Raw genomic sequence first — 26,485 nt, forward strand, 5'->3', positions numbered from 1 at the left:
TACAAATTAGAACTCACCTTTCGCTGCCACAAGGAAGATCACATATGTTAATCGTGCGACGAGATTAGTCCTCATTGTTTGAGTATTATATTGCACTTATACTTGTCTAATAGTGTAAACGTCCTTTCATTGATTCAATTTATAATCATGTACATCCAGTCTCATGCGTTTTACATTTTAAATGGACTTGAATGATTTTGTAATCATCAAACGTTCGTAACACTCCCCCTAAATTATCAATGTCACAATAAACATTCTTCCATATTTTTCAATGCGGATTCATCTCCCTTGCATTGTATTAATTCATTTAAAAGGGACACAACTCATATTGTTTATCAATGTCCTCAACTCTACCCCGATAACGTTATCTTAAGATTTCAGATCAAAGTTTGTTCAGGTTTTCATGCTGCAGGTTCGTACCGGTACACCGAAAACCCTGCTACGTTTGTTGTTTTCGATATAACACCGGGCATATCGAACTTGACCTCTTCATAGTTTAATTAAACGTTTTAAAGGGGCCTTTTCACAGATTGTGGCAGGTATTGAAGTTTGTTATTAAGTTATATTGATAAATGTAAACATTTGATATAAAAAGCTCCAATGAAAAAAAACAAGAATCAAATTAAAGAAATAATCCTCAAATGGACTCGAACCACTGACCCCCGGAGTAAAAGTCTATCGCTTAGACCACTCGGCTATCCGTGCTTATACGGTGATGAATTTTATACTTTATATTAGCAGTCCTTGCAGTATCACAAAATATAATGACAACAAAAGAGCTCTTCAAATTATTAAATCGTTTCGCGTTGCAACGCTTTATAATTTTCAGGATTAAAATCATCAAAAGATGCATATAATTGATATTTTATAGCATGGTAAATGTTCAGGATTACTGTTTCCTCACAAATATCATAATTACAACGAAAATTGCGAATCTCAAACAATTTTGTTTAATTTTGTCAATTTACAAATATTGAAATGGCCCCTTTAATGACGCAATTTTGTTTTATACCGGACGGAAAAAATGTTGTTTTTTACAGACTAATATGGGTGAGTCTATTTAGGAACATAATATTTATCTATCTGATGTTGCGCATCTGTAAAACAAATCAGAGTACCGCCATTGATGTTTAATTCATGAATATCAACAGCAGAAATTATTGTTAATTTCCCGATACTCAACCTCAAAATAATATTATCATCATTGTTCTTTATCTACACAAATAAAAAAATCTCAATTTGTGTCGATGCGCATCTGTAAAACAAATCCGACTACCACCTTCGTGGTTCAATTCACGAACATCTAAACTTGAAATCATTGTTTATTTACCGATAAATACCTTCATATTAATATTATTTTCTCAAACTTGAAAGTGAAGTTTACTATAATGTCTTGTCACATTCCTGTGTTCCACGATATCTCTATTTCGAACACGTCTAACCACGCACTGTTATGTAAACTGTGGCAATGATTTTTTTAATATCTAAAATGTTTCATAACACAAGGTTCGCCGGTTCGTGACATGCTTGTATACACCTCATCCTTACTCTGTCTTCCGTAATTTAACCGAAGGCCAGTAAAAAAAAGTTCTACCTCGAGTTGATATCTTCACCCTGGAAGTAGTTTTCATAGCCTGGCGTGAGGAAGTTACGACTACAGCCAGCAGCAGTAGACGCTTTTTAATCATTGTGTTTGTAAAAGATGCAACTGGTTTTCGAATCATAACTAACAGTCTAAGTTACCCGTGTTTATGTAAACAGTCAAAGGAATGTGACATTTCCAATAACACAACTTAAAGTCTTCTCAAAATGTTAACTTCGCTACTGGTCGTAGTGACGATGCAACATTGTGTATTTATACTTGCACTGACTGCCTTATTTCATGATGATGTTAATCAAAACCCGTATGTACTGAAACCAATCCTAAGGGTATTTGACATAATGTGAATGATTTAAATGCGATATGTATTATTGTGTTTAGTTGCATACATAAAAATCTTCTATACATTAAAAATATTCCTTTGCAATTTACAAAGAATATGTTGATTTTGTCAAAACAAATCTTCATACTGCACAACCGTCTTCTATTATACGTTTATAATTAATGTAATTAAGAAGTATTAACCCATCAAATAGTAACACAGACATAAACATTAAGCGCTGTATTTGCACGTGATGCGAAATATTGCACGGACAATAAATATCTTAAAAAAATATTCGGTGTAAATCTTTGTTTTAAAAATAAAGTTTAAAAATTTACGTTTCTGAATAATTAAATTGACGTTGATATTGAGTTTCCATTCAGTATGCACCAATTTACTTTTGATTTTTTTCAAGTATTGTGGTATCGATGATAATGATATTGTGAAAATGAAACTTCGTAGGTAGAGTTGACATGATATATGTTAGTATACTTACTTCGTTTCCTCATTGTAAAAGCACATACTATCCATTCATAATGTTAAATATAGCGTATAGAGTATACACCGAGCGTCACTACTAGACAACAACCAAACGTTAGCAAAGAATAGTTACGCTAACGATTGCATTAACAAAATCAAAGCGCTGAAGGCACTGATGTTGTTCGTTATTGTATAATTTAAGACGCAACTCATTTGTCAAAATTAATCGCAAGTTTGAAATGAACACAAGCCATTTAAATTTATAAAGAGTGTGTCTTAACCCACGGGTCGAGATGTGTATGCACTTTTTATCATCCTATTTATTTTATAGAGATAACTTTGACAAAATAACAACAACATGGCCATTAATTGACGTTCTGAAAGCATAGAAAGTATGATGAAAATGGTAATGAGAACTGAATATAGAGACTATTTGCAATCACCATCATATTAAATGAATATTGTTAGAATATCGAATACCTATCTCACTAAGAATATAATTTCATGATGGAAATTTCCTGTACAAAACATTTGAATTTTGACACCATTTACAAATTCAAAATATACAATGAGATAATTGATGAAAATAAATAAAAAATAAATCAGCGAGCAATACTTTTTACTCACGAATTATTTAGTCATAAAGACAGCCCTGTTGACCAGTACTTTGTTGTTTATGCATTGCTTGTTTCCCTACTAGTTCACTCGGTGTCAACAACTCTGACCTAAACATGGGTATATAGCACTAATGCGCTTTTTCGGCGTACCTGTTATATTCAGCTTTTCACATTCAATGACTTTTACATAACACCAGCAGACACACGTGAATATATTCGAATATTTAATATGCTGATTCGAGATAAAACCTCTGAACTTTGGCTACATCACTGTCTCTGTGCTCAGCAAAAAGGATGTAGCATTGTTTAGTTTAAGGAATTCCGGACTACTATCTGTATGTTGAAAAGGCAAAAATTGTGGCCCAGTTACAATTACGCGTTTAAATCCATCTCGCAGAATTTCAGGGTCAGTATTCATTCACTAAATCGTCCGGGGAATATATAATTTATTATTGATAAACACAGTTAATAGTTTAGTGTCACGATAAGAGGAAAATCGTTTAATTATCAAACCACAAATGTTTGCCGTACTCGATCAGCACGTCTGGAAATCGTTCCTGAACGCCTGGATAGACTGCCCTTATTTACAAGTTTGCTATTTTGAATTCAATTTTGTATCGAAAAGCATTTTGCTAAAATGTGCCATTTACAATTCGCAATGGGATTTGTAATGATTTGTTATGACCCTCGTCATGCGAAAATGGGTCTTATTCCATATGCGCCCTTCATATATAAAGCACACTCAGCCTGCGTATCTCTCAGTCTGGTCAGGAGATATATGATGAGACCATAACGCATTAAGTGATTTTATAGCGCACAGCATCGCCTCTGACCAGACTGCGCAAATGCACAGGTTGGGCTCAAGGTACGCTGGCCGAAACGCATAAGACCCATTTTCGCATGGCGCGGCTATGAAAGTGTGATTTAAATGTGTCGTGTAAATCAAATATTAACATACGATATATTTTGATGGTGAAGAAATAAACTCATAATAAGGCATGAGGCGACGCATAAGATGTGCACTCCCGTAGTATAATTTTAACTACTTACACAATTGTGTGGTTTGACAATATTAACATACATTTCATGCGGAGAATATGCGACTAACAAGTGAATAAACACAATAGTTAAACTTTTGTTTTCAATTTATTTATTTAGAAACGTAAATTGCAAACTGTATTTCGAAGTCAGCATTTACGCCGGCTACCTTTTTAAAAGATATTTCTCGTTATATTTAGTTGTTTTTTATATTCGGTTTTAGCGATTTTTAAGCCGTTTTGATGTTGTCTATAGTATACCTCTAGTAACAAGCGAACAACTAAAAACGGTGAAGGGATTCTTTAAAAAGCAACAAAAACTTCCAGACACTGTACGAGTACATATCAAGTTATTATTTCATCAATTTAAATCGACTTTAAAATGGAAAATACTAAATCGTACATGTACAACAAAACCTATTTTAAAACGATATATATATATTTTAATTTTAAAACAGTCAGACATCGATGCAGTTAAACAAATCCAAAAGTACTGATCGATAAGAACATAATCACAGTCATTGTAAACGTGGTTATTTTTGCCAGAGTATTTAACGATGGAATGCCGCCGGCGTTACACCTGTCGGTAATACAATGACACGTTGACCCAATCTCGCTCGATGTTCCCATCTTGTTCTCGCAAATTGCTTTATAAAAGGGTGTGAGGCTGCATCCCCGAGTGATTCCTGGAACAGATGGAAGATACATTTTTAAAAAAGAACCTTGATAAAGTGTATACCTATTTGTATTTTGTAGACGTCATCGAAAGCCGAATGAATAATGAGATTATGTTGAGTATGTTTGCCACGGAGAACCGAGGTGTCTTCGGAGGCAATTGTGAGAACGACCCCAAAGTTTTGGTCGAGCCCGGTACCTTCTGAACGCTAGGCGGACAAAATATCAACCACGCCACTTATTTTTTTTTACATACGTCTTTACACTTGTTTTGGCAATTAAACACAAAAATAAGCGAAAAGCTTCATTTCTGTAAAATAACTCGAGGATCGCTTTATCGGACAGGCCACAAGAATTTTATTATAGGACAAAAGACAGACATCCATTTGGATATCAAATTAATACATCGCTGAAACCAAAAACAGAAAAAGTGGACCTGATTAAGGGATCGTTTCTGAGACCAGTACAGGGATTGCTTTTCGTAACCTTTTACCGTTGTCGCTACATGGGAACACATTTCAGTCATAGACTGATTGCAGACATAGCCTAAATGGTAAAATGATATTTATGTTAACATGGGAATACAATGGAGGTTGTTATTCCAATTCTAACACAAACTTTCCGAAGCGTCTTGGCATTATGCGGAAAAAAAACAACATATGTGCATTCATTTAGAGGTCGTTTATTTGTTCAGTTTTTTTTCTTCTTTGCATTTAAAATCGATATTTTTAGTAAAAAGGAGTGTGAACAGACAGTATTTACCTATAAAAATGATTAAAGAGCAATACTTGTTTACACCAACCTTTTTCGTTCAGTCCATCCTTTTGTGTTATTTTGTTTTTGAAGCACGTCCGTGACGGACATTTCACTGGCGTGAGCTCCTTCTTGCTGTATGGGTCATTGCACACGCTGCCAACAACTTTACTGTCGCAGACGTAGCAGTAGATATCCGCCGGCGGTCGAGGCGTCGTGGTCGGCGTCTGTGCCAGAGCTACATTTGAAAATAGATATATAGAGAGAGCGCAATGTAAAGATTTTTTTAACGGTTCTAATGCTGCAAAACCACCTTTTTTTCATTATATGTGTTGTTTGTGATTTTTTTATTCGAGAGTCGTGTCTAGTGCATTTTTATTGCAATAAATAAATGGCCACATGCTTAAAAAAGTTTCTCACTCAGTTAATTTTATGTTGCTGTTTTGTATTTAAGCGTCGTGTCTGGTACATTTTCCTTGACATAAATAAAGGACTATATGCTTATAGATTTTTCTCTCTTACTGATTCAGATAATGTTTCACGTCGTTGTTATGTTCCCCCATCACTATATTGGGGGACATATTGTTTTTGCCCTGTCTGTTGATTTGTTGCTTTGTTTGTTTGCGTCAAACTTTAACATTTGCCATAACTTTTGCAATATTGAAGATAGCCACTTAATATTTGGCATGACTGTGTATCTCATGGAGCTGCATATTTTTAGTGGTGAAAGGTCAAGGTCATTCTTCAAGGTCAAATGTCAAATATTTGGGTCAAAATCGCTCATTTAATATACACTTTTGCAATATTGAAGATAGCAACTTGATATGTGGCATGCATGTGTATCTCATAGAGCTGCACATTTTGAGTGGTGAATGGTCAAGGTCAAGGTCAAATATATGGCTTCAAAGCGGCGCAGTAGGGGACATAGTGTTTCTGACAAACACACCTCTTGTTATTATTATTGTCGTATGTGATTGTATGTTTTATTCTATTTACATACAAACCAAATATGACATTTACTTCCAACACAATTCAATTATTTGACTATTCAAATGGTGAGCTGAATTGGAATTTCACAACGACGGTCGTGTATTAAATTAACAGTTTATTTATTATCGATGATTTTTTTATTATTGCGAACTCCCATATTTTCATGCAGTTAAAAAAACATTGTATTGCAAGTCTATTTCATACATGCTTGTTTACAAGAGGGAGACAACTCGGTCTGAACTGGAACGTATTTTGGTTTCGGTTATGGTTAATTCCAATGCTTACATACATCCTGATTTTCATATGTTTTCTAAACTATCATCGCTTACCAAATTTAAATGGATCATACGTACTGTAATCGGTGGTCACGGTTCAAAAATACCATGTGAGCTCTAATCATAACATATGAGGCTACGAAAATCGTTTGGTTGACAAAGTGTTATAAACGTGTATTTTGTCAATTGGCGATGTGAGTTCTTATTATAACATAGCTAAAGTAACTTCAGCGAACAGTTTATATAGTATTGACAGACTTGTACGCTGAAGCAAATCCCATATCGAAAGTCAACCAGAGTCGTACATATTTATGTCACGCTATAAATCAAAGACAGTTCATTTTCTTGGATACATTTCTACATATATTGGTGAATGAATACAAATTACTGCATCGGGGCATATTTTAAGGTTCAAATGTTTCAAATGCATCTTACAATAGATAACAATAACTCTCATCAGCCTAAAAATCACGCCATTGTCGCTTTGTCATGTGACGAGTTTTCATTTGGATACTTTCGGATCGACCTTGACATTTTTTGCTGAAATTGTAAACATAACTTTCGTTTTCTTAAGTCTATTATTTGTGATTAACAACTTACGTCTGGTAGATTAAAAGACTGATTGCATAATGAATCAGGTCAATTTAAATAATTTTTACTTTGAGTTTGTATTTACACTTCAATTTGTTTACAAAAGAAGCAAGAACAATTTAAAATAACGGGAAATGTCATTCTGAATTTGAAGATACTTGAGCACATGGTATGTTACTAAAAATAGAAATAACGTCATATGACCGTGAAAACTCGGGACATTCCCATTTCAAGAATGTCTGTCGCATCGCTGTTTTTCTCGATATGTACGAGCAGAAAAGACAGATATTAAATGTTTTTGATAGTATTTTGTGAAAGAATATATCTGTTAAATGTGAAAAATGTCAATCTTTCCGATCAAGTGGTTGATTTGGGCCAATAACTGCATTTAAAAGCTGTTTTGGACCGGTTTTTGTTAACTGTCAACTTTTTGGGAATTTCTGGTTGACTTACCTAATGGGGTTTGTCCATAACTTTAAAGTCGCGCCATTCAAAAATCATAAAAAGCGACATTTAAAGTTAAGGTAGCCAGAACTAATCAAAACATAATTCTATGACAATAAAGTTGTTGAACAGTGTTTATTGACGTGTATTTTCGTAATTAACAAGGGCAACAATAATTTATATAAAAAAAGGATCAAGCAGGGAACGAACGCTAGTTAGCGGTATTAGCTTCTAAGAAATCACATGTACAAACATTTATCTATTGATAAGTATATCCTTAATGTTCTCTAATTATAATTGTGTATATGCCTATGAACAAAAAATCATCATCCCAAAAAGGTCGGCATTGTCTTACCTTGTAAAACAAGAAAGCCTCCAACAGCATACAGCTTCACCCACGTTAGTGTCATTTCAACCTTTTGGTGTACACTTAAACGACATTTATCTTTTAAAACATCAATCGTATACACGTTCAAATAAAAGTTAAATAAAAACATTAAAGTTATTCAAGATACGCATATACAAACGTCTATGTATATCCGTGTATAGCTTTAACAATATTTCACTTTAAAGAATATTCGAATATTGCTTTAACTCTGCTTACGTTGACGATCGATTACTGTAATTGTTCCACTCAGAGTTCTTCCGGGTTTAACAAAAGGCTTATAACCATACGTGAGCATTGGGCCGCAACATGAGATCTTGTTTGAGGCTAGGGTGGATCATGTTTATGAATATGCAAACACTTAGCTGTAAGACACCGGTCCAAAATTGTAACGGATGGGCACTTAAGCTGAACGTAGTTTAAATAATCGTTTAAGTGTAGTACGTGTGTCTATTTACACGTAAATGCTCTGGCTCTAGTTCATGCATAACTGTAAAACTCATGCAGATTGTATTGGTTCGATTCGTTGGATTTTTATATGCTTAACTGCTTCATTTTGAGGAAAAACGACTGACTAATCTGTATATGATATCGATAAATCATATTGGAAAGAGGGATTTTAATGGCGAGGAAGGGTAAAACGATTACCCAAAAGATACTAGTAGCTTTACGCCATGAATATAAAGAATATTTGATTGCTTGACTTTGCCTGTTTGTTTGTTTTTTTAAACATTTTGAGAGAAGCATTAATTATTAGTTTAAAAATTATCTTCTAAAAAATGGAATACAAAAGCAAAGAAAAGTAACTGTATTTACATAAATTCAAGAAGACTGTATTATCAAAAATTAAAACGAGCACAAAGGGATGAGGCGTTAACATGTCATTTGTTAACATTAACTCGACCGATCTTTATTTTTTGCCATTTTAAATTTATATTTGTCATAAAATGTAATGGAATATAAAACATAAGACACGTTATCGTGTGTATATTACATGTATGTATAAAGAATTAGATAATCGTGAGCGTTATTTATTTTCCTGGTAGCCCATTTTAGATGCTCCATCGATGGCTATTAAGTATGTTTAGTGATATAGATAGGATACTTATTATTATTAAGGTTGTTCATGCTCACGTAGTTTTGAGAGAAAATCTTCTACTTATTAATTACTATGCTTGACTTACTACTGTACCATACTTATCAATGGAATATTAATAGTATTATTATTGCCAATTTTGATTTTATACTTTTAAAAATATTGATGTGCTTTTACCATACATTTGATAAACATTCCCCAAACAAATAACTATTTGTACAGGTGGTCGAAAATAGGACGTGTAAAATTCAGTACCCATGAATGAATTTATCTTATAAAACATCTGATAAGCTTTCTTAGCGCTCTTTTTCTTCTGACATGTATACCTTAATAGTTGTGCTTGCAAAGCCCCTACTTACCATATTTTTATTATGTAGTGAAAAGCATTTACAGTGTTATTAGCATATCTTTTTCTACACAAATTAATTTATACATACATTTAATCTTACTTTTCGTCTTATTTGCTTTTGCTCAATTAAACTTCCACTATGTTCTCTGATGTTTTTGACTATGTATATTTTTTATTTGCCAAATTCCATTGACTTGCGTATCGTCATTTAATAATATGATAAAAGGTATTTCAATTTGTATGGCTTTTGACTACTGCTGGCCCGTAAGAAGCTCTTGAACATTGGGGCTGTGGCTGATTTGGTTGTGGTAGGGTATGGACTTGTGACGTGTATATAATTGGTTATTTTAAACAAGGCTTCTAGTGAATTTTTATTTCAGATGTAAAAGATATGTTCTTAAGTTGAATTAAAGACACATGTTTTTGATTGCAAATGATCTTTATGGAAACAAATAATTTCGAGGTTGTGGAGTATGCAGTTTAACGATCTCAACGCAATTTTACATATTTACATTTTTTAACCTTCTGCTTATGCACATAAAGGACGTTCAAACGCACAGACTCTGTTAAATGGTTAGATAAAATTATTGGTGGATAATAACCGAACACCGTGCCGTTGTAAAATGGATAAAATCCTGACCGATGCAATACGCCAGATGTATGAACACATAACTTCCCAGTTTATATATAAATGATTTATATTTGTGCTCACCGCAATTTGTGGACAAATATAGATTTATTTGCTATAATCAGTTTTAAATCTCATACAGTGATATGATAAACGACTCAGTTGTTACAGTTAAGATGTGACTAAGAAGCTTTCTCATTAAAGCGGGTATATACGATTTTTATATGTGCTGAATTGTAAAATATTGATACAAATATGTTATAATAACACACAATATGCAAGAAAAATGATACATTTAAGACGAATTTCATAAAATACAGCAAATACAAATTAGCGCCCCGAGCCGATTGTGACGAAGATATTTCGTAATTATTTTCCTACAACAACTGATGCATTCGTCTTTTTAGTAAATGTTCATGTGTCGTATGAATCGATATCGCTGCAGGAATTTCAAATGAACCGTTAAACTAAATTTAGATTCACATCGTACATGCATGATATACATGCTGGCGAATTCGGCTGTACAGCCTTTTTCGATTTCAGAATTAAATATCTGGCTTATTTAGCATTTTTCGACACATGTTCTTCTTAACTTTTATTTAAGTTTATATTGAAATATATATATAATGAGTTTTTTACACATTTTTTATAAATTCATAAATATTTGACAAAATCGTATATACCCGCTTTAACCCTATTGAGGTCCAATGTATTTAAAAAGGAAGACTTAATGCAGTATATTATTGTACTCAATGCAATATAGGGCACACACAATAACAATCCCATCATGTCACCTATGACATAAGTCTAACACAGGGAAGCAACTAGAGGAACAGCAACTAGAGGAACAGCAAATAGAGGAACAGCAAATAGAGGAACAGCAACTAGAGGAACAGCAACTAGAGGAACAGCAACTAGAGGAACAGCAACTAGAGGAACAGCAACTAGAGGAACAGACAACCGCTCACCAACGTTCACAACTGGTTTTCTATAATCCAATGGGTTTTAATGCTTCTTTATATAATTAACAAGCAAACATAAATATATAACAGATCATTATTAAATATATTAGCTATGCATTTGTATGGTATTTATTTTCATAGCTTTTAGATTAATCCGGCGCAGTTTTCGACTTCATAAGGAATTATCACTGACCACTGTTAACGTTGTTATACGGGTGTTAATTTAACAAATCTATTGTAGCACGACTGAACTACGGAATTTTAAGATTTGAAACAATCAAAAGCGTGTAAATGTTCTTTTTTCAAATATTTTATTTAAATTGCAATCAACTTTAACAATACATATTGTTGTAAAACAACATATCTCATACATTTACAACTGGATTTTACAGCCGTGAAATGTTTCACGTTTATACCTAAAATAGGTATATACAGACACAATGAAAACCGGTAATACATTTGACTGCTTCGCGTCTGTCTTATGTAACAATGATTTGAATGACAAAAAAGCTTTATTAACCTGAAAGTTATAAACAAAAGAATTTATAGCAGCAACGGTGTTATTTCTAGCATGGCCAGGAAAATTATTTATGTTTTTAAAGCGCCACTTCTGTTTTGAGGTTTAAAACGAGCGATTGTCTTCAAACAAAAAATAATGACGGCTAGAACTACGATCGACAAATATGTTTGGAAAAAAAAATCCGCGACAATGTACATGTAGAAGGTTTTTCATAATTATCGTACGCAACATAATGTGTCCAACACCAATTCCTAAGATCAAACGAACACTCATATGAAGCATTTCAAAAGTATATCAATATGAACAAATTATAGGAAAAAGCTAATTATGTGTTCTTTTGAATGAAGTGGGGAACTTATCGAATAGGGTTTCTTTTATACGTTGCATTTAGAAGGTGACATACAGGAGTTTGTGTGTTACATAGAAAACAACAGTTGATTTTGTAGTTCCAACATTTTTCATATAGTGCTTTTCATACCTTGTGTATCAATATGAGCGATTTGTGTTCACATTGTATTTTCTTGTCAGTCTCATCAATGAACATTGGTCTAAACACGTGCACACCAAACCAACCATCCAAGTGACCTGGTGGTCAAGGGGCGAAGTCTGAGAGGGGAGCTTGAGTCCCTTGGACGATCACAATTTAATAAGCAGACATAACAAAGATTGTGAAGTTATCTTTTTGCCAAGACAGTAACAAAACAAAACAATACTCGTCAACTAAATCAAATTAAGTTCATAACATACATGTCACGTCATAAGTTGACAATCAGTTTAGTTAAGCATTGTAAAGTAGAACGGAATTACAATGTATTATCGATCAAGGTCGAATGTCGAAGCCGAAATTATGTCAGAAAATAATACACTGTTTAACGTACAATATGTTATTTATGAAGACATGTATGTAGCTAAACGTCAAGTTTATATCTGCGCGTTATTTAGCTTCCCATTGTAATTGTATCATACTTTATATTGTCCATTAAGCATTAGCATGCACGGTCCTCGTATAAAGCTGTGTGGTTTAGTTAAAACATGATATGTTATACAAAATAATACATTTTACAAAGTAAATGTTAATAGAATATTACTTATGATACACTTGTCAAAGAAGATATGTTTCTGCATGTGAGATAAACGTATATTTCCGCACTTATATCTTTTCCTTACAAATGTAAATAGTAAAATGACGTATTAGGTTTCTAAATGGTATTAATTATATTGCTTTTTTCCGAACACCTTTCAGTCCTTCCCCACATCCTTTAAACACAAGGGTTCCACTGTATCTGAATTTTGTCCTGGTGTTTGGCTATAAACTAATGTAGAAGTTAACTATTGCACATGTAAAATTAGAAAGAAATAACGAATCCATTGCCAACTGCGGGTCGTTGCCCATGTTCCTAACAAAATCTTTGGGAAAAACATGTCGATATATGTCTAATATTTCAAAAAATAAATTACCTTCATTTTAATGCTTATGGGATTATATAGTATTGTTCTTTCAATTTTATATACCTCTTGATGAGGTAAAAATGCTATGCATTGCACATAATTCGATACGTGCAACACAAACAGAAATAAATACAAACGAGTAACAGTTTTGTATAGTCTTTGCGAATTCTTTTCATATACTATACACTTATGGATAATATTTGTTTACAAATTAAAAAGCATATCATGTTGTTTTGAAATGATAAATTCCAATTTAGACGCCATATAAATGGATGATGTTTTTCTTTTGGATTATTTTATGTTATTGTCGCTACACTTGAAAACAAATACAGGCAAATTTATATATTTACATTATACCAAAATGCTGAGCTCATGCTTAGGTTAATTATAGCCAAGTTGGAAAACCAAATGTGAATAGTAATAATGCTTATAACATTGAAAAAAAAATGAAACACCATTTAACTTCCGTGTTCAATGAGCGAACGGTGAATGAATTAACACTGAAATAAATACTTATATAACTTCATAAATATTATGTCTGTTGTAACGGAGCAAATGAAAGTAGTGAAATTTGCAAAAGTCATTAAACACTGTCCATAAGCATCCGTAAAAATTACCGCTGAACATCAAAATCAGTTTTGAAAAGATCTTTTCGTAATATACAACTCGTTTAAACATGTTGTGACGAGCGTCTGATTATTACGCATTTATGCACTTATCAGCGTCGGCGTCTTCCATACTGCTCTCCCAAATTTTTCACTAAAACAAATAGTAATGCAGTTTAATAAATTTAAGCATTCGGGCAAGTTTTTTTATTGATAAACTTTTACATTTTATGTAACCGATTGTCCTTTTTGTGGTTAGGACTGCACTTTTTTACAAAGTATAATGGAATTAAAATAAGCGTTAAATCTTTTTTAAACGACATTAAAATTAGCTTTGATGAATTTAAATCAAATTTTCTGTTTACTCTCGAATATCAAAGATTAATTTACCTGAGATTATGAACGTGATTAACATCAAGTTAAAGGCACACCCGGTAAAGACGACCATGACTTTGAAGTACGCCGTAAAATCTGTTGCGGACAAACATACAGCTCGGTGAACCCTCGTTGCAAACATTATGTAGCAAATGAACATTAAAATCTCTGAAATGATTTTAACGTTTGTGGTATTAATTTGTGTCAAAAATCAGATTTAAATAACCATACGCAATGATTATAAAGTATAAACATGCATACTTCAAGCAAATTGCTCTACTTAATGATATCTTGGTTAAATGCCAACAGCGATATTTAATATTAAAATATAGCACCGATAAGTAAACAAGAACAATTATACAAACTTCTCTAGTTACGTTTGGGACAAGACATATATGAATGAAATAATTAGAGTACACAGATTAAGCGATGTAGACATGGTGTCTCCTTATGCGTCGAAATAGTCAAACGTTTAAAACTAGCAAAATGTCTAACCAATGGAATGAATCGGATAGCTTCTCAGCAAGTGGCAACGTTTTAAAAAGAAATTAAAAGCATAATTTTGAACTTAACCAAAACTTACCCAAAAAAAACAAAACAACTGAGTGCTGCGTGCTGAGCGAGAGTCATGTCATCTATGTGTGTTTTCTTTCGTACCCTGACTGTCAATATAAACACGTGTAGGCAGGCCAGAATGAATATGACATTATTAGCCCCGTGTATCGCCACAAATATTGTTTCTGAAATTCATATCTATCAGTTAAGGAATACTTTTTTCTTCGCGCACCATTTTGAATGTGTGCGTCATATTTAATTTATACAAAATCTTTTCCACTCGAGAGATTTTCAATTCCTCAGTTATAGAATGATCGTAAGCAGTTATCACACAAATAACGACATAAATATGTTATATTTATTATTTAGTAATTATACAAAAAGGAATAAGACAAAATGTAAATAAGACAATCTCAAATTTAAGGAAGAAATCAATTCAACAAACAAATTCATACCATTCGTCAAATCTTTACATTCCCTACCATCTCCTGTTTTGAGCGCTGAGATATTGCCGCTGGCAGGTTGATCACAGACTATTTTTTCGGAAACTATACTTGTGTTTGCAGTTTCATGACACACCTTCAAAAACGCGAAATTTCCATGGATGCTTACATGCCCTTTTCCTTTATCATTGTTGAACAAATTCAACTCCGTGTTCATCAATGGCCGAAATATATAGGCAAAAATATATTCAACGACGCTAACACCCATAGCACGAGTATTCATGTTTGAATGCATCGATTCGGTTTACAGTGCGGTACTTGAAATTGCATTAAACAACACACGCAAATTATTCATTAAGCCTCGCCTAAACCAATGAATATTTCTGCGTGTATGTTTGTTCATAAATAGTCGCATGATTAGTTCGAATATTGCATAACTGCTATTTAAAGATATTGTATTTATTACCTGATAACATTCTCGCATCATATATTCCATAAACGATTATAAAAAAATGAATATTGAAAAGGAAATTGTTAGCAGTGTCGTGATATGCGTATTGCGTATAAATTCTTTGCATTCTTACTTTAATTTTCTGCTGTTAAATCATTCTTTGACGTCCTTTCCTTTTCAAGTAAAATGCAAACATGATATGTTTCATTGTGTAATTGTTTATCTGTGCAGAAACGAAAGAGTAAATATTAAAAGGCAAGCTGGTAAATTACATATATCAGATATTTAAAAAAGAAAAAGAGTTTTATTTAATTTTGAAGACATTTTATTGTATTGTCTATTCAGTGCATTTTAATTTGAAAGAGTTTTCAGTGTCACTTGCTTGATCTACTGCTATTTACTTAATAACCGTAATTCGTCTATGGATTATGAAGTATGAAATACCGTTTTCAATAACTTTATATATCGTAGCATACATCTGATTTATTTTAATGAAATGTTTGCAATACTAAATACGAATGACACATTAAGTTATGGGTAAGGTTAGTCTTTGTAGCTTTACCTGATTCAGTTAATCAAATAAACACAACGCACTATGACATAATAAAAGATGAGCTCATTGTGAGGGATACTCACGGTAAAAAACCGCCCAGATGGAAAGCCATTTATTTGTCACTGCAATGTTTCCTCATCAGCACTATAAATCATTATTTAACTACGTCTCTATGCGTAAGTTATCTTTAAGTAGAAAGAATGACGCGATTTTATCGACACAAATATTGAATGAATAACAGAGACAAACATACAATTATAAAATAAATTAACGACAGCATAACAATGATTGTTTTTTTCTGCATTTTCACTGACTTAACGATTCATTGCGGTATTGATATAAAAATCTATCGTCGGCGTCATCGTTGATCCTCAGAAAATTAGTAACTGATAAAATATACAGTCAGTAAAATAAGTTTTAAAATATATGTTCTTTAATTCATACTTAAAATCCTGTCAATGTTAAATGAACGTAGAAGTATGCCGTAAGAAAAGATATGAACAATCCAATAGTTTAGTCAACTCTCGGCCCATGAACAATGCAGTAAATTCACAGTAAATTGACAAAAAATGAAATGTCCGTGATCGAAATCACTTGATGCGAATGATATTTTCGCTCGGTAATGTAAAAGTACAAATACTTATACTCCAAATGCACATCATGCGACCGCGTACGTGTTTGTATAATATTCACGGGATAACATATTTCTGCAAAACCTGATTGTGGTAGGTTAATATAAATGCACCTTAGTTTTAGCACCACTAAATGTTTTTTCATGATGTAAAAAAGTAATGTGCACGCTTGATATGTTAAACAGTAAACGTATGTTAAAGGAGCCTTTTCACAGATTTTGGCATGTTTTGAAGTTTGTCATTAAATGCTTTATATTGATAAATGTAAACATTGGATCTAAAAAGCTCCAGAAAAAAATCAAGAATAAAATTTTAAAAAAGGAAAAAAAGTAGCCCGCAGCAGGGCTCGAACCAGTGACCCCCGGAATCCTGGAGTGAAAACCAATTACACCGCTCGGCCATCCTGCCAATTACATATGATGGACGTATTTTATACTTTATATAAGCAATCTTTGTAGTTTCACAAAAATAAACGACAACAGAAGTCTCCAAATTATTCAATCGTTTCGCGTTGCAACGCTTTATAATTTTCCGGTTTTTAAATCGTCAAAAGATGCATATAATGGCTATATTAGACCAAGGTAAATGTTCAGTATTACTGTTTCCTCACAATTATCATAACTAAAACGAAAATTTGCGAATCTGAAACACATTTTTTCAATTTTGTCTATTTACCAAAACGTGCAAAGATCCCTTTAAATGACTTGTTTTCTTTTCTTTTTTAAGGTTCATGGGGGGGATAAAATTCATTAAAACTTCGCTTTGGTTTTTCTTCATTGAATGTGGTACAATATGGTCAAACTATATATCATTTTAAAGCTAAAGACGGATAGAATAACATAAACACATTTTTGACATTCAATATTTGTGTGCTTTATTCGTATTTTGGTTTAAAAAAATACTTTTTTACACTAATTTACAAAATCTCAATCTAAAGCTAGGAATGATATGCACTACCTTAAGTTGAATAAATACAAAGCTATATACATATACAAGGTCAAGTTAGCAACATTTCACAGAAAATTATTGTCATAAAACAACAAATGAGTTTTTATTCAACTGCCTTTTTTGGATAAATATCCTAAACTTAGTTCTAAAAATAACTAAAACGTAACTACTTTTAACAATCCAGGTATGGTGGATAATAAGAGTCACAATTCTATTTCAAAGGCTTAACAATTTTGTTATTTACCTCTCAACCAAATTGCAAATTTTAAACCATCTCAAATTGAAATAGATTGCAGACGACATATAAAATTGTAAAGGAATATAAAGAAATTGGCAAAACGATTGATTTTATATTTCGATTCCTTATACCCATTTGAAAGCGTGGCCATCGCTGTGATCCGTAGAAAAACGTGCAAAACAAATCGGTCGAAACCACGTGCAGTGGTGAGAAAACCGGGTATGTGTATACACATACCTGAGATAACACATGCTTATTTTGACAGTTTGGTGGCAACTTGTAAAACAACTATTAACATTAATCAGCAAGAGATCGCACTAAATAACAGAAATGACCGCGTAGAGATATCATCACTTACCCTATTTGAAATAGTTTCCAGCTGAAAATTGTCCCCCAGACGTCTTTTTAGTTAATTTGTATTGTTTTTCTGGAGCCGAAGTGCATCTCACAGAATATCCAACCAACTTCGGTTGTTTTCACTTTCGTTATTAAAAACTCCGTTTAAAAGAATTATTACTACTTTCAGATTGTTAAAGCGATGTATTATTATATATTATCAATAGAATAGTATACCGTGATGGATTGAACGGAGTAATCTAGATCTTTCTGTCAGTCTGTAAGCGTACTATTTTATACGCAATAATAAAGTATATGTGATTCGACAACGATTGTAAACATTGGTGAAATGCTTCTTACATAGTTATTCTTTTGAGTGTTTATGAGGTCTGATCGTGCAGTTTGCAAACATCAACGGAAAGATTACAATCCAATGCATTTGTCATCGTCAACCGTATGGAATGTCAATTAGGCGATGAGTGAGTTTTTAGCATGTTTCTTTCTATTTTATTAATTTAAAAATGGCTGCCCCCATGGTGATGAAATGGCATGTGTTCGAGTTTTGATATTTCTAGATATGCAAACTTTTTTTACTATTTAAGCGTAACTTGCCCTCGTCAATGTCGATATCATTCACTAGTTATATAATTTTCCGCCGAAATACGTGGAATAAACATGTTCAGATTTTTGAAAATAATGTATATTTTAGTGTTAAAATCTCTTTGTATTTTGATTGATTTTGTGGATGTTATGATACGTTGATGTACAAAATTGGTAGCAGTTTGAAGGAAAAACATCCATTAAAGCATATATGTATACATTATCAATGTGGCACTCTTCCTTTAGTCAAATTTGAGTTGAATGCTAGGGGTCCCACATTTTTCAAAATGAAGCCTCTACATGAACCTTAACGTTATAATGTATGCTTTATTTTCAAGTGTTCATGTTACAGCTTTACAATCATTAGTGTTTACACATTAATAGCATTAAACTATGCATATTACTTTTGCTACAGCGAATCAGAAGTAATTTCCCCGGTACATAATTAGACATTCTGTATTATATGGATTTGTGTTTTAGTCTACATCGAAAGCCATGACAGGTTCGACATAGAGCTACTTGTCATCGTGTGGAATAGACGCTGTTGGTTTGGTAACCACAAAATGACCAAATCGACTTGATTCATTATCATGCAACAAAAAATGATGCTTTTTTCACACTCAACAAAGTGTTTAATTTGCCATCAGTTGCAAGTTTAAGACGTCGGTAAACTATCCATGATGTGTACGTAGTAAAATCGGAACAATGTGTTCTACAATTTTTCATCAATAGGAATATAGTGCGTTCCATACCTTGTGAACGGTAAATGTAAACAATATGAAGGGGTGTTGTAGTTCGTCGCCACTGTCATCATATAACATTGGTGCAAAAAGTGTCAATATAAACAAATCATCCGCAGGGCCCGGAATCATCGGATGGGCCAGAGGGTAGGGATTCTTTCTTTTTTTTCGGGCATTTACAAAATAAGTAAACACAACTCGAAATAAATTATTTCACAACATGCAAGTCACACGACATGTACGATTTATTCGCGTATTTATTTAAATATCCGATTTTGAAATCTATATTTGTGTGTTCCCGTTTTGATGTTTGCCTTCTATTTTGAGGTTTAAGAATGGCATGCATATTTGCAAATACGTTCATTTGTTGACAACGAGTTTAGCCGAGCATAGTCGTGCGGCCTTATTATCAAGGCCAAATGTAGAAGACGAAATTATGCCGGGCAATTTTACGGATGTATTATATCAATTGATATTGATGAAGAAATGGAAGCAGTTACAAGGTCTGTATTATGTGAGTTATTGAGCTTCGTATTGAAATGGTATAATTCGCAATATTGTCTAACAAGCATGATTGTATATAGTCTTTATAGTAAGCTGTGTAATATACTTGTTAATATGAAGATTTTTCGAATAAATACATTTAACAACAACAAATGTGAATAAAATGTGTTTCTCCTACCGCTAAATGAATGTATAGAATTGCATTTTGTGTCATATAACCCGCTCTGTACATTTTAGACGGATTTCCTTTTCCAGTTAAGCCAATATTCGATGGAAGTAAGACAATAAAACTTCAACAATTATTTATATACTGTATATTCCTTCCTTGTGAACTGCACCTGAATAACTGATGACATAAGCACTTGAAAATTTCATTGCATCATTCGATTCAATGAAATTACTGACTTTCAACACATTCGTATTAATATTAATTATTTCTGTTCTTTTGAATATTATCATATAATTATAAGAAGTGTTGGAATGATTCACTTGAATGAAACACGTGATATTGCATTTCAATTTTCTATAATTTTTAATGTACACGAAAACGGGAATACCTTGTGGGTTGATAAACACTGACATAAAGTCTTCAGAGCAAAGTGACCTTCTACAACTAGAAATTAGTGTAATAAAGTGGAAAACTGACGTAAAGTTTCGAAAAGTTATATTTTCCACGAATAAGTATTTTTGTCTTTAGTTGATTCATCAAAAAGGTACAGTCTCGGAAAATAACGCTATTCGTATGAATTCTTAACAATCATACGGTAATCATACATTCCCAACAAATGATTTACCAATTTATAAAAGCGTATTGGTGATAAAACAAAGAAGAGCATGTCTCATTAACGACTCACAAACAGTTAGAAAAACAAACAGAAATACTTTTTTATTCAGACTTGTAAAAGAGTACATCGTCTTCATACTTCAATATGCACATTGAGTTCTGTCACGTAAATAGGTATAACAACATAGCAAGATAACAAACTTTGAGAATATAAATATATATAAATCCGATCGACAGCAAGACACGTAATTTCTATCGATGTGGTTATGAAATTTATTTAACAGTATTATTTTGGATCGTATTTCTGAAAAAAAGTATCTTTGATGTTTTACATACATAAGCAATGAACGCTTTGTCACATGAAATTCATAACTTAAATTCAATATGCTTTTAGCTTGAATCGAACTCAAACCGTGGAAGATAAAATAACACCAACGCACACGGATATAATTACCACTCATAGCGAATAGTAGACACGCAAAATCATCGCCATATGGCATGCAAATTACAATGTTTATAAATATAAAGCTGAGTTCATCTTTTGTGGATATCCTATCAATACAAAATTAACTGCCGCCAATAGTCACGATTATGTACTAGAAGAATAAGTGTTTTATTTATTTCCTTAACATGTCATAAGTTCGTAAATGTAGGCTCAGGTCACTATACTGTTGAACGGAAACTTGGTTAATTGACGTGAGATAACGGTTAATCTTCTACTGTACATTTTAATACAAAAAGGCGATATCGAATTGAACAGCTGAATATCAGGTATACACAGCATTATAGTACAATAAATATGCAATAAGTAGCAAATAATTGGTCCTAAGGTAACAATTATCTGTCATTCATTAATTATGCTCTTTTTCTTCACGGCAAATCAAACCCATCACGGACAACGCTCATTTATGTTTTGCATGCCTGCATTAATGGTTTGACGCTTTTATCGTTATCATCGTTACTCCAAGGAAGTTTCCTCCCTGACACAACTACAAAAGAGTAAAGTAAAGTTATTTAAATAGATCATTCTACATTAAATCACTCAGCCTTTAATTGAATCCATGTCATGCATAGGCAAATCCGTTGAACAATTGACCTTTCGACAGCCGATTGATTGACAGGCTTATTAACCAATCAGATTACAGCATAGATTAGGCCCGTTACTATCCGCCATTTTGTCCGTCAAACTCGCCGTTGTCCGACACATAAGCTTATACGTAATTCTTTGTTTTAAACAAAGAAAATGGTTGAAAGGTGCTGTTATGGCACTTGTTATTCAGACACAAGGTATCCAGAACGGTTAAAAGATGGAAGTACGTTTTTTCCGTTCCCTCAACCGGGTACTAATTTTGAAAAATTCAAACGTTGGATTCGTCTTTGTGGTCGTCCACACGAACAGCTTAATCTCAACATATTAAGCGATCGCCCGAAAGCAAAACACAGTCGTTATAATAAGATACTACGCGAAAATAGAAAATGTAAGTTTTGCAACGGACACGTTATAAAAAAGAGTATAACTTTGTACTTGTTTATCCTCTATATAGACAAATTAGAAAGGAACATTTAAAACCATTTTTCAAAGGTGGCCAACGTTAAATAAATTTGACATTCTAATGCAGTCGGCAAATAAATAAGACATTATAAACTTTGCTAGATTTGTTTAATGCTAATGAAATCGTAATAATAAAGACAATCAGTTATTATTTTTAATAATATCACATAGAATAAAACATTTTTTATTTCTTTCGGTTTAAGTCTTCCAAATTTAATGTAAGTTAAGAAACTATTTTCAAATGCGCAAGTAATTATCAATAGGGGCCAATAAGTGTCTTTTTACACCATATGTGGGCTTTCTACTAATCCGTTATCAAAACAGATGCCGCAAACTGTGAATGACCCTTTGAAAACCCGGTCTGATTAGCGAGTTTTTTTGTACATGAAAATTCTTTCAACTTTTTATATTTTAAACATTGCAGAAGATAGTTTTCGAGGAAATAATAATATATAATAATATATTGTGTATGTTACTTTTTTGACGACTTTGACTTTGTTATACGATTATAACAATGCGCATGGGTCATTTTGACCAAACGCATTGTAGATATGTGTTATATCGGATTTCAATAAAAACGTTCTTCGTCTTCTATTATAATAAATTTACTTACCTGTGCCACATTTGCGATGTTGCCATCGGTTGCAAAAATTAACGGCTTTTAATTAAAAAACTGAAACATCTATTACTCAAGGAAAAATATTGTGACTAACGAACAATTCATACTGTATGCGATAATTGGCGATAATTTTGCCGACTTTGATGATAAATTTAACGGCTTTTAAGTAGACTAATAAAAAAGTTTTGACTATTTAATAGATATGATAATTATATTCAGCACCACTATTCAATGATAATAGAAACTATTGTATGGCCGTTCTGGTATACCATGAGGCCTTTTTGGTTCACTTATGCGGCCGATTCGCGTAGCCATTTTTATGACGGACTTCGGCGGAGTGACCCCCCTTGAAATCGGTGGGCGTGGCTTCACTCTCGCTGTCGAAAGGTCAATTACGCAAATGTGATGGCATTGATTTTCATACTAAAAGAATAACTGAAATTTTGTTATTTTTTTTTTAAATCCAAAATAAGGTTTATCAAAAATAACTTTTTTTATTGTTAAATAAAAAATAATGTGTATACCTGATATAGCGAGCGTACAGAACGTTAGTGTAAGAAGACAAGCAGTTATGACGGTCGTTGAATAGAAGAAGGTTGTCAGGTCAGCAGTTGAGAACCCCAATGAATTGGCAACCACAGTCGCAAAGAGGATGTAGCAAACGATCATAACACACTCTGAAATGAGGACAACACAACTAAATAAGTTCACGAACTAATTCCACAAACGCTTCACCTTAACGTTTTTAACTGAACATATACTTTCGCCATAGCTTGGAGGAATAAAACGTGCTTTTGTATCGATATGTATAATCAAAATGATTTCATAATAAAAACTCTGCATTTCATTCTAACTCTTAGCGAGAAAAGGATTTGTAATAGATTGATTATTAAAGATATGCATACCTCAACACATAGCTTACCGATGCACAATCCGAGTGTCACGACTGCCTCGAACTGAATGTTCTTCCGTTTTCCGAGGAATGCTGCTGACATACACACGAGGAGAACACCACACAGCAGTAAGACGACGTGAATTGCCCGTATCATCACATACGTGATGCCTGAAAATATATTAGTTAACACGTGTAAACGATATTGATATCGGGTCAAGTAATTAATGGCGCCTAATCATGTCATGTTAATTTATAACAATTCCATTTTTTCTATATCATAATTTGATCTGCAATTTCTAGCAGACAAGAGAGTAAAATACTGATATTTAAATAGAAGAGTATGAGGCATTAGGGTTATATCATACTTTCGTCATCCATGTAATCCTCACAGCAATATGTTGTGTCAGTAGCAACTGTGCTATTTCCTGCGCGATACGCACAGTCATCAATGTTTTTCACTTCGCAACTTCTGTTTTGAGATTCATGGCGAATGGTGATTTTCAGGAAATGTCCGTATCTGCTAAAATTGCCATTGCCAGATGTCTGTTTGAACATATCCACTGCCATATTCATAAGAGGCCTTTCGATATAGAGACACATCAGTACTATAGTGATTATAACCGCTCTTACTTTCGCATTAATTTTTGAATAACACGAAATTATAAACATGGTAAAGCCGAGGCAGTTACACAACAATTGATCACAAACCATAAGCTGAATAAACTTCGCAGGCCATAAACGTCAAACACAATTACTAATCCATTGTAATTGGTTACACAGACCTGAGCAGTTCACGGAAATAGCTTTTTTTATGACGGAAATCTTAATTTAAGTGTTGATATTTTAAGGTCAACATATATATTTGCAATTTAATTTAAAATCATTAACTTACAGAGTTGAGCATTTTAACCTAGTATAGCTTTACACAATGTAAAGAAATATATTATAATATCCTTATAGCATAAATATGATGTTTAACAACAAAAAGTATTCGACCTATGGCATAAATATAGATGAGCTAACAGTATGGAATACCTACGTTAATTTACCACTCAGTTGGGTTACCAAGCCGTTATTATAATGCTAACTTTATATATATGAATATTAAACCACCTCTTTACATCAGACAAGCTATGAGCAAAAGTTATGTTCACTTTCTTTTTGTTGAAAAAGGAATGAATAAAAACTTGTTTAGTTAAGATGATAAAACATATACATATTTGTTACTTTTGAGGTAATGATTATAACGAACTATGATTATGCAATTGTCGTTTACTACCGTAGTGGGACAGGAGTGTTTAAAGCTTCCGCATGATTGTCGCTTAATATAATTAAAACATTTACTGTATCAATAGTTTTGTTATCGTAAACATTTTTATTGAAAAAATATGATTTTTTTTATTTTGTTAATTAAGAGAAGGTCCAAAAATTTGGAACTTAAACAAAATGAAATGGTCAACTTGTTATAATTATAGCAAATATGCAAAATACTCAAACTCCATAATTTACAGTACCCATTAATCTTTACACGAGTGACTAACATTATTGCGTGTATGCTCTTTCTAAAGGGGGCCTTTTCACGTTTTGGTAAATTGACCAAATTTTTTTTTCTGATTCGCAATTTTTTTTGTTTCTGTTATGACTTTTGTGAGGAAACAGTGATACTAAACATTTATCATACTCTAAAATATCCATTTTATGCATATTTTGACGATTTAAAAACCTGTAAATTATAAAGCGTTGCAACGCGGAACGATTTAATAATTTGGAGAGTTCTGTTGTTGTCGTTATATTTTGTGATACTACGAGGATTGCTTGAATAGAATATAAAATACCTCAATCATTGTATGAGCACACACAGTCAAATTGTGTCACCTATAGAATTTTACTCCAGGGGTCAGTGGTTCGAGTCCAGTTGAGGGTTACTTTTTTTCTTTCTTTAATTTCATTCTTTTTTTTAATGAAGCTGTTGATATCTAATTTTAACATTTATCAATATAAAGCATTTAATGACAAACTTCAATTCATGCCAACATCTATGAAAAGGCACCTCTAAATAGTTGTATGGCCTGCTAGAACATTGCACAACGTGTTTCTATTTAAAGAAATCGTCTTTCGACATTAATTTTAACATAATGTAATCGAAGATCGAAAAAAGTTAAAGCGTTCCTGTATGATGATAAGATCTCAATTGTAATTACAGCTGAAAAAATGTCATACGTAAATGGCATTTTGAAGAGCATATCGGAGGTATTTCTTCTAAATCTAGACAAAGGCCAGTAATAAGGCATTTTAAAGTTTCTCTTTTCAAATAAATATATTCAAAATGCTTTTGTGGTAAAAACATGCAGAAAAAACCCTGAAATATTCAATTCGATGCATAGAAAAATCTCGCATTTCAATGATAATTTTATTTCGCTTCAATCGAAATTAATTATACACACAGGAACAAAAAATATCAAAAATATGATATAATATAAAT

The 26,485-nt window shown here is 32.7% G+C and overlaps 3 protein-coding genes and 1 long non-coding RNA gene across 4 annotated transcripts in view; all 4 read right to left on the reverse strand.

Annotated features, from left to right (window-relative positions):
• Positions 1-260, reverse strand: part of LOC127863409 (macrophage mannose receptor 1-like) — a 35,481-nt gene extending 35,221 nt beyond the window's left edge. The window contains exon 1 of the mRNA XM_052402932.1: positions 18-260. Coding sequence (XP_052258892.1) covers positions 18-75 — 58 coding nt within the window. The 5' untranslated portion in view covers positions 76-260. The remainder of the gene's footprint in view (positions 1-17) is intronic.
• Positions 261-4,146: 3,886 nt separating this feature from the next.
• Positions 4,147-18,350, reverse strand: LOC127863412 (uncharacterized). The gene is made up of 4 exons (XM_052402934.1): positions 18,332-18,350; positions 8,140-8,213; positions 5,534-5,722; positions 4,147-4,742 (listed from the first exon to the last, which is right to left on the reverse strand). Exons 2-4 carry the CDS (start codon positions 8,192-8,194, stop codon positions 4,531-4,533), a joined length of 456 nt encoding a protein of 151 aa, XP_052258894.1. The 5' UTR covers positions 8,195-8,213; positions 18,332-18,350; the 3' UTR covers positions 4,147-4,530.
• LOC127863413 (uncharacterized) lies at positions 11,575-15,541 on the reverse strand. The gene is made up of 4 exons (XR_008041047.1): positions 15,164-15,541; positions 14,737-14,893; positions 14,169-14,321; positions 11,575-13,932 (listed from the first exon to the last, which is right to left on the reverse strand). It is a non-coding gene; the product is annotated as an uncharacterized LOC127863413 (long non-coding RNA).
• Positions 18,351-21,024: 2,674 nt separating the features above from the next.
• Positions 21,025-25,000, reverse strand: LOC127863394 (uncharacterized). Its single transcript, XM_052402914.1, has 4 exons — positions 24,369-25,000; positions 24,031-24,171; positions 23,633-23,785; positions 21,025-21,926 (listed from the first exon to the last, which is right to left on the reverse strand). The coding sequence occupies exons 1-4, from the start codon at positions 24,712-24,714 to the stop codon at positions 21,844-21,846; spliced, it is 723 nt and encodes a 240-aa protein (XP_052258874.1). The 5' UTR covers positions 24,715-25,000; the 3' UTR covers positions 21,025-21,843.
• Between the last annotated feature and the right edge of the window lie 1,485 nt (positions 25,001-26,485).

This window comes from Dreissena polymorpha, unplaced genomic scaffold (genome assembly GCF_020536995.1).
Source record: "Dreissena polymorpha isolate Duluth1 unplaced genomic scaffold, UMN_Dpol_1.0 chrUn007, whole genome shotgun sequence".
NCBI classification, from domain to species: domain Eukaryota; kingdom Metazoa; phylum Mollusca; class Bivalvia; order Myida; family Dreissenidae; genus Dreissena; species Dreissena polymorpha.

What these genes read in the sequence shown, in the direction of transcription:
- LOC127863412 (XM_052402934.1), bottom strand. Translation starts at nt 8,194, where the DNA reads ATGACACTAACGTGGGTGAAGCTGTATGCTGTTGGAGGCTTTCTTGTT. An exon ending in AGGCTTTCTTGTTTTACAAG is followed by an intron (nt 5,723 to 8,139) that starts GTAAGACAATGC and finishes TTTCAAATGTAG; the next exon opens with CTCTGGCACAGACGCCGACC. An exon ending in GGATGGACTGAACGAAAAAG is followed by an intron (nt 4,743 to 5,533) that starts GTTGGTGTAAAC and finishes CATCTGTTCCAG; the next exon opens with GAATCACTCGGGGATGCAGC.
- LOC127863394 (XM_052402914.1), bottom strand. Translation starts at nt 24,714, where the DNA reads ATGGTTTGTGATCAATTGTTGTGTAACTGCCTCGGCTTTACCATGTTT. An exon ending in GGATTACATGGATGACGAAA is followed by an intron (nt 24,172 to 24,368) that starts GTATGATATAAC and finishes ATATATTTTCAG; the next exon opens with GCATCACGTATGTGATGATA. An exon ending in GACACTCGGATTGTGCATCG is followed by an intron (nt 23,786 to 24,030) that starts GTAAGCTATGTG and finishes TCCTCATTTCAG; the next exon opens with AGTGTGTTATGATCGTTTGC.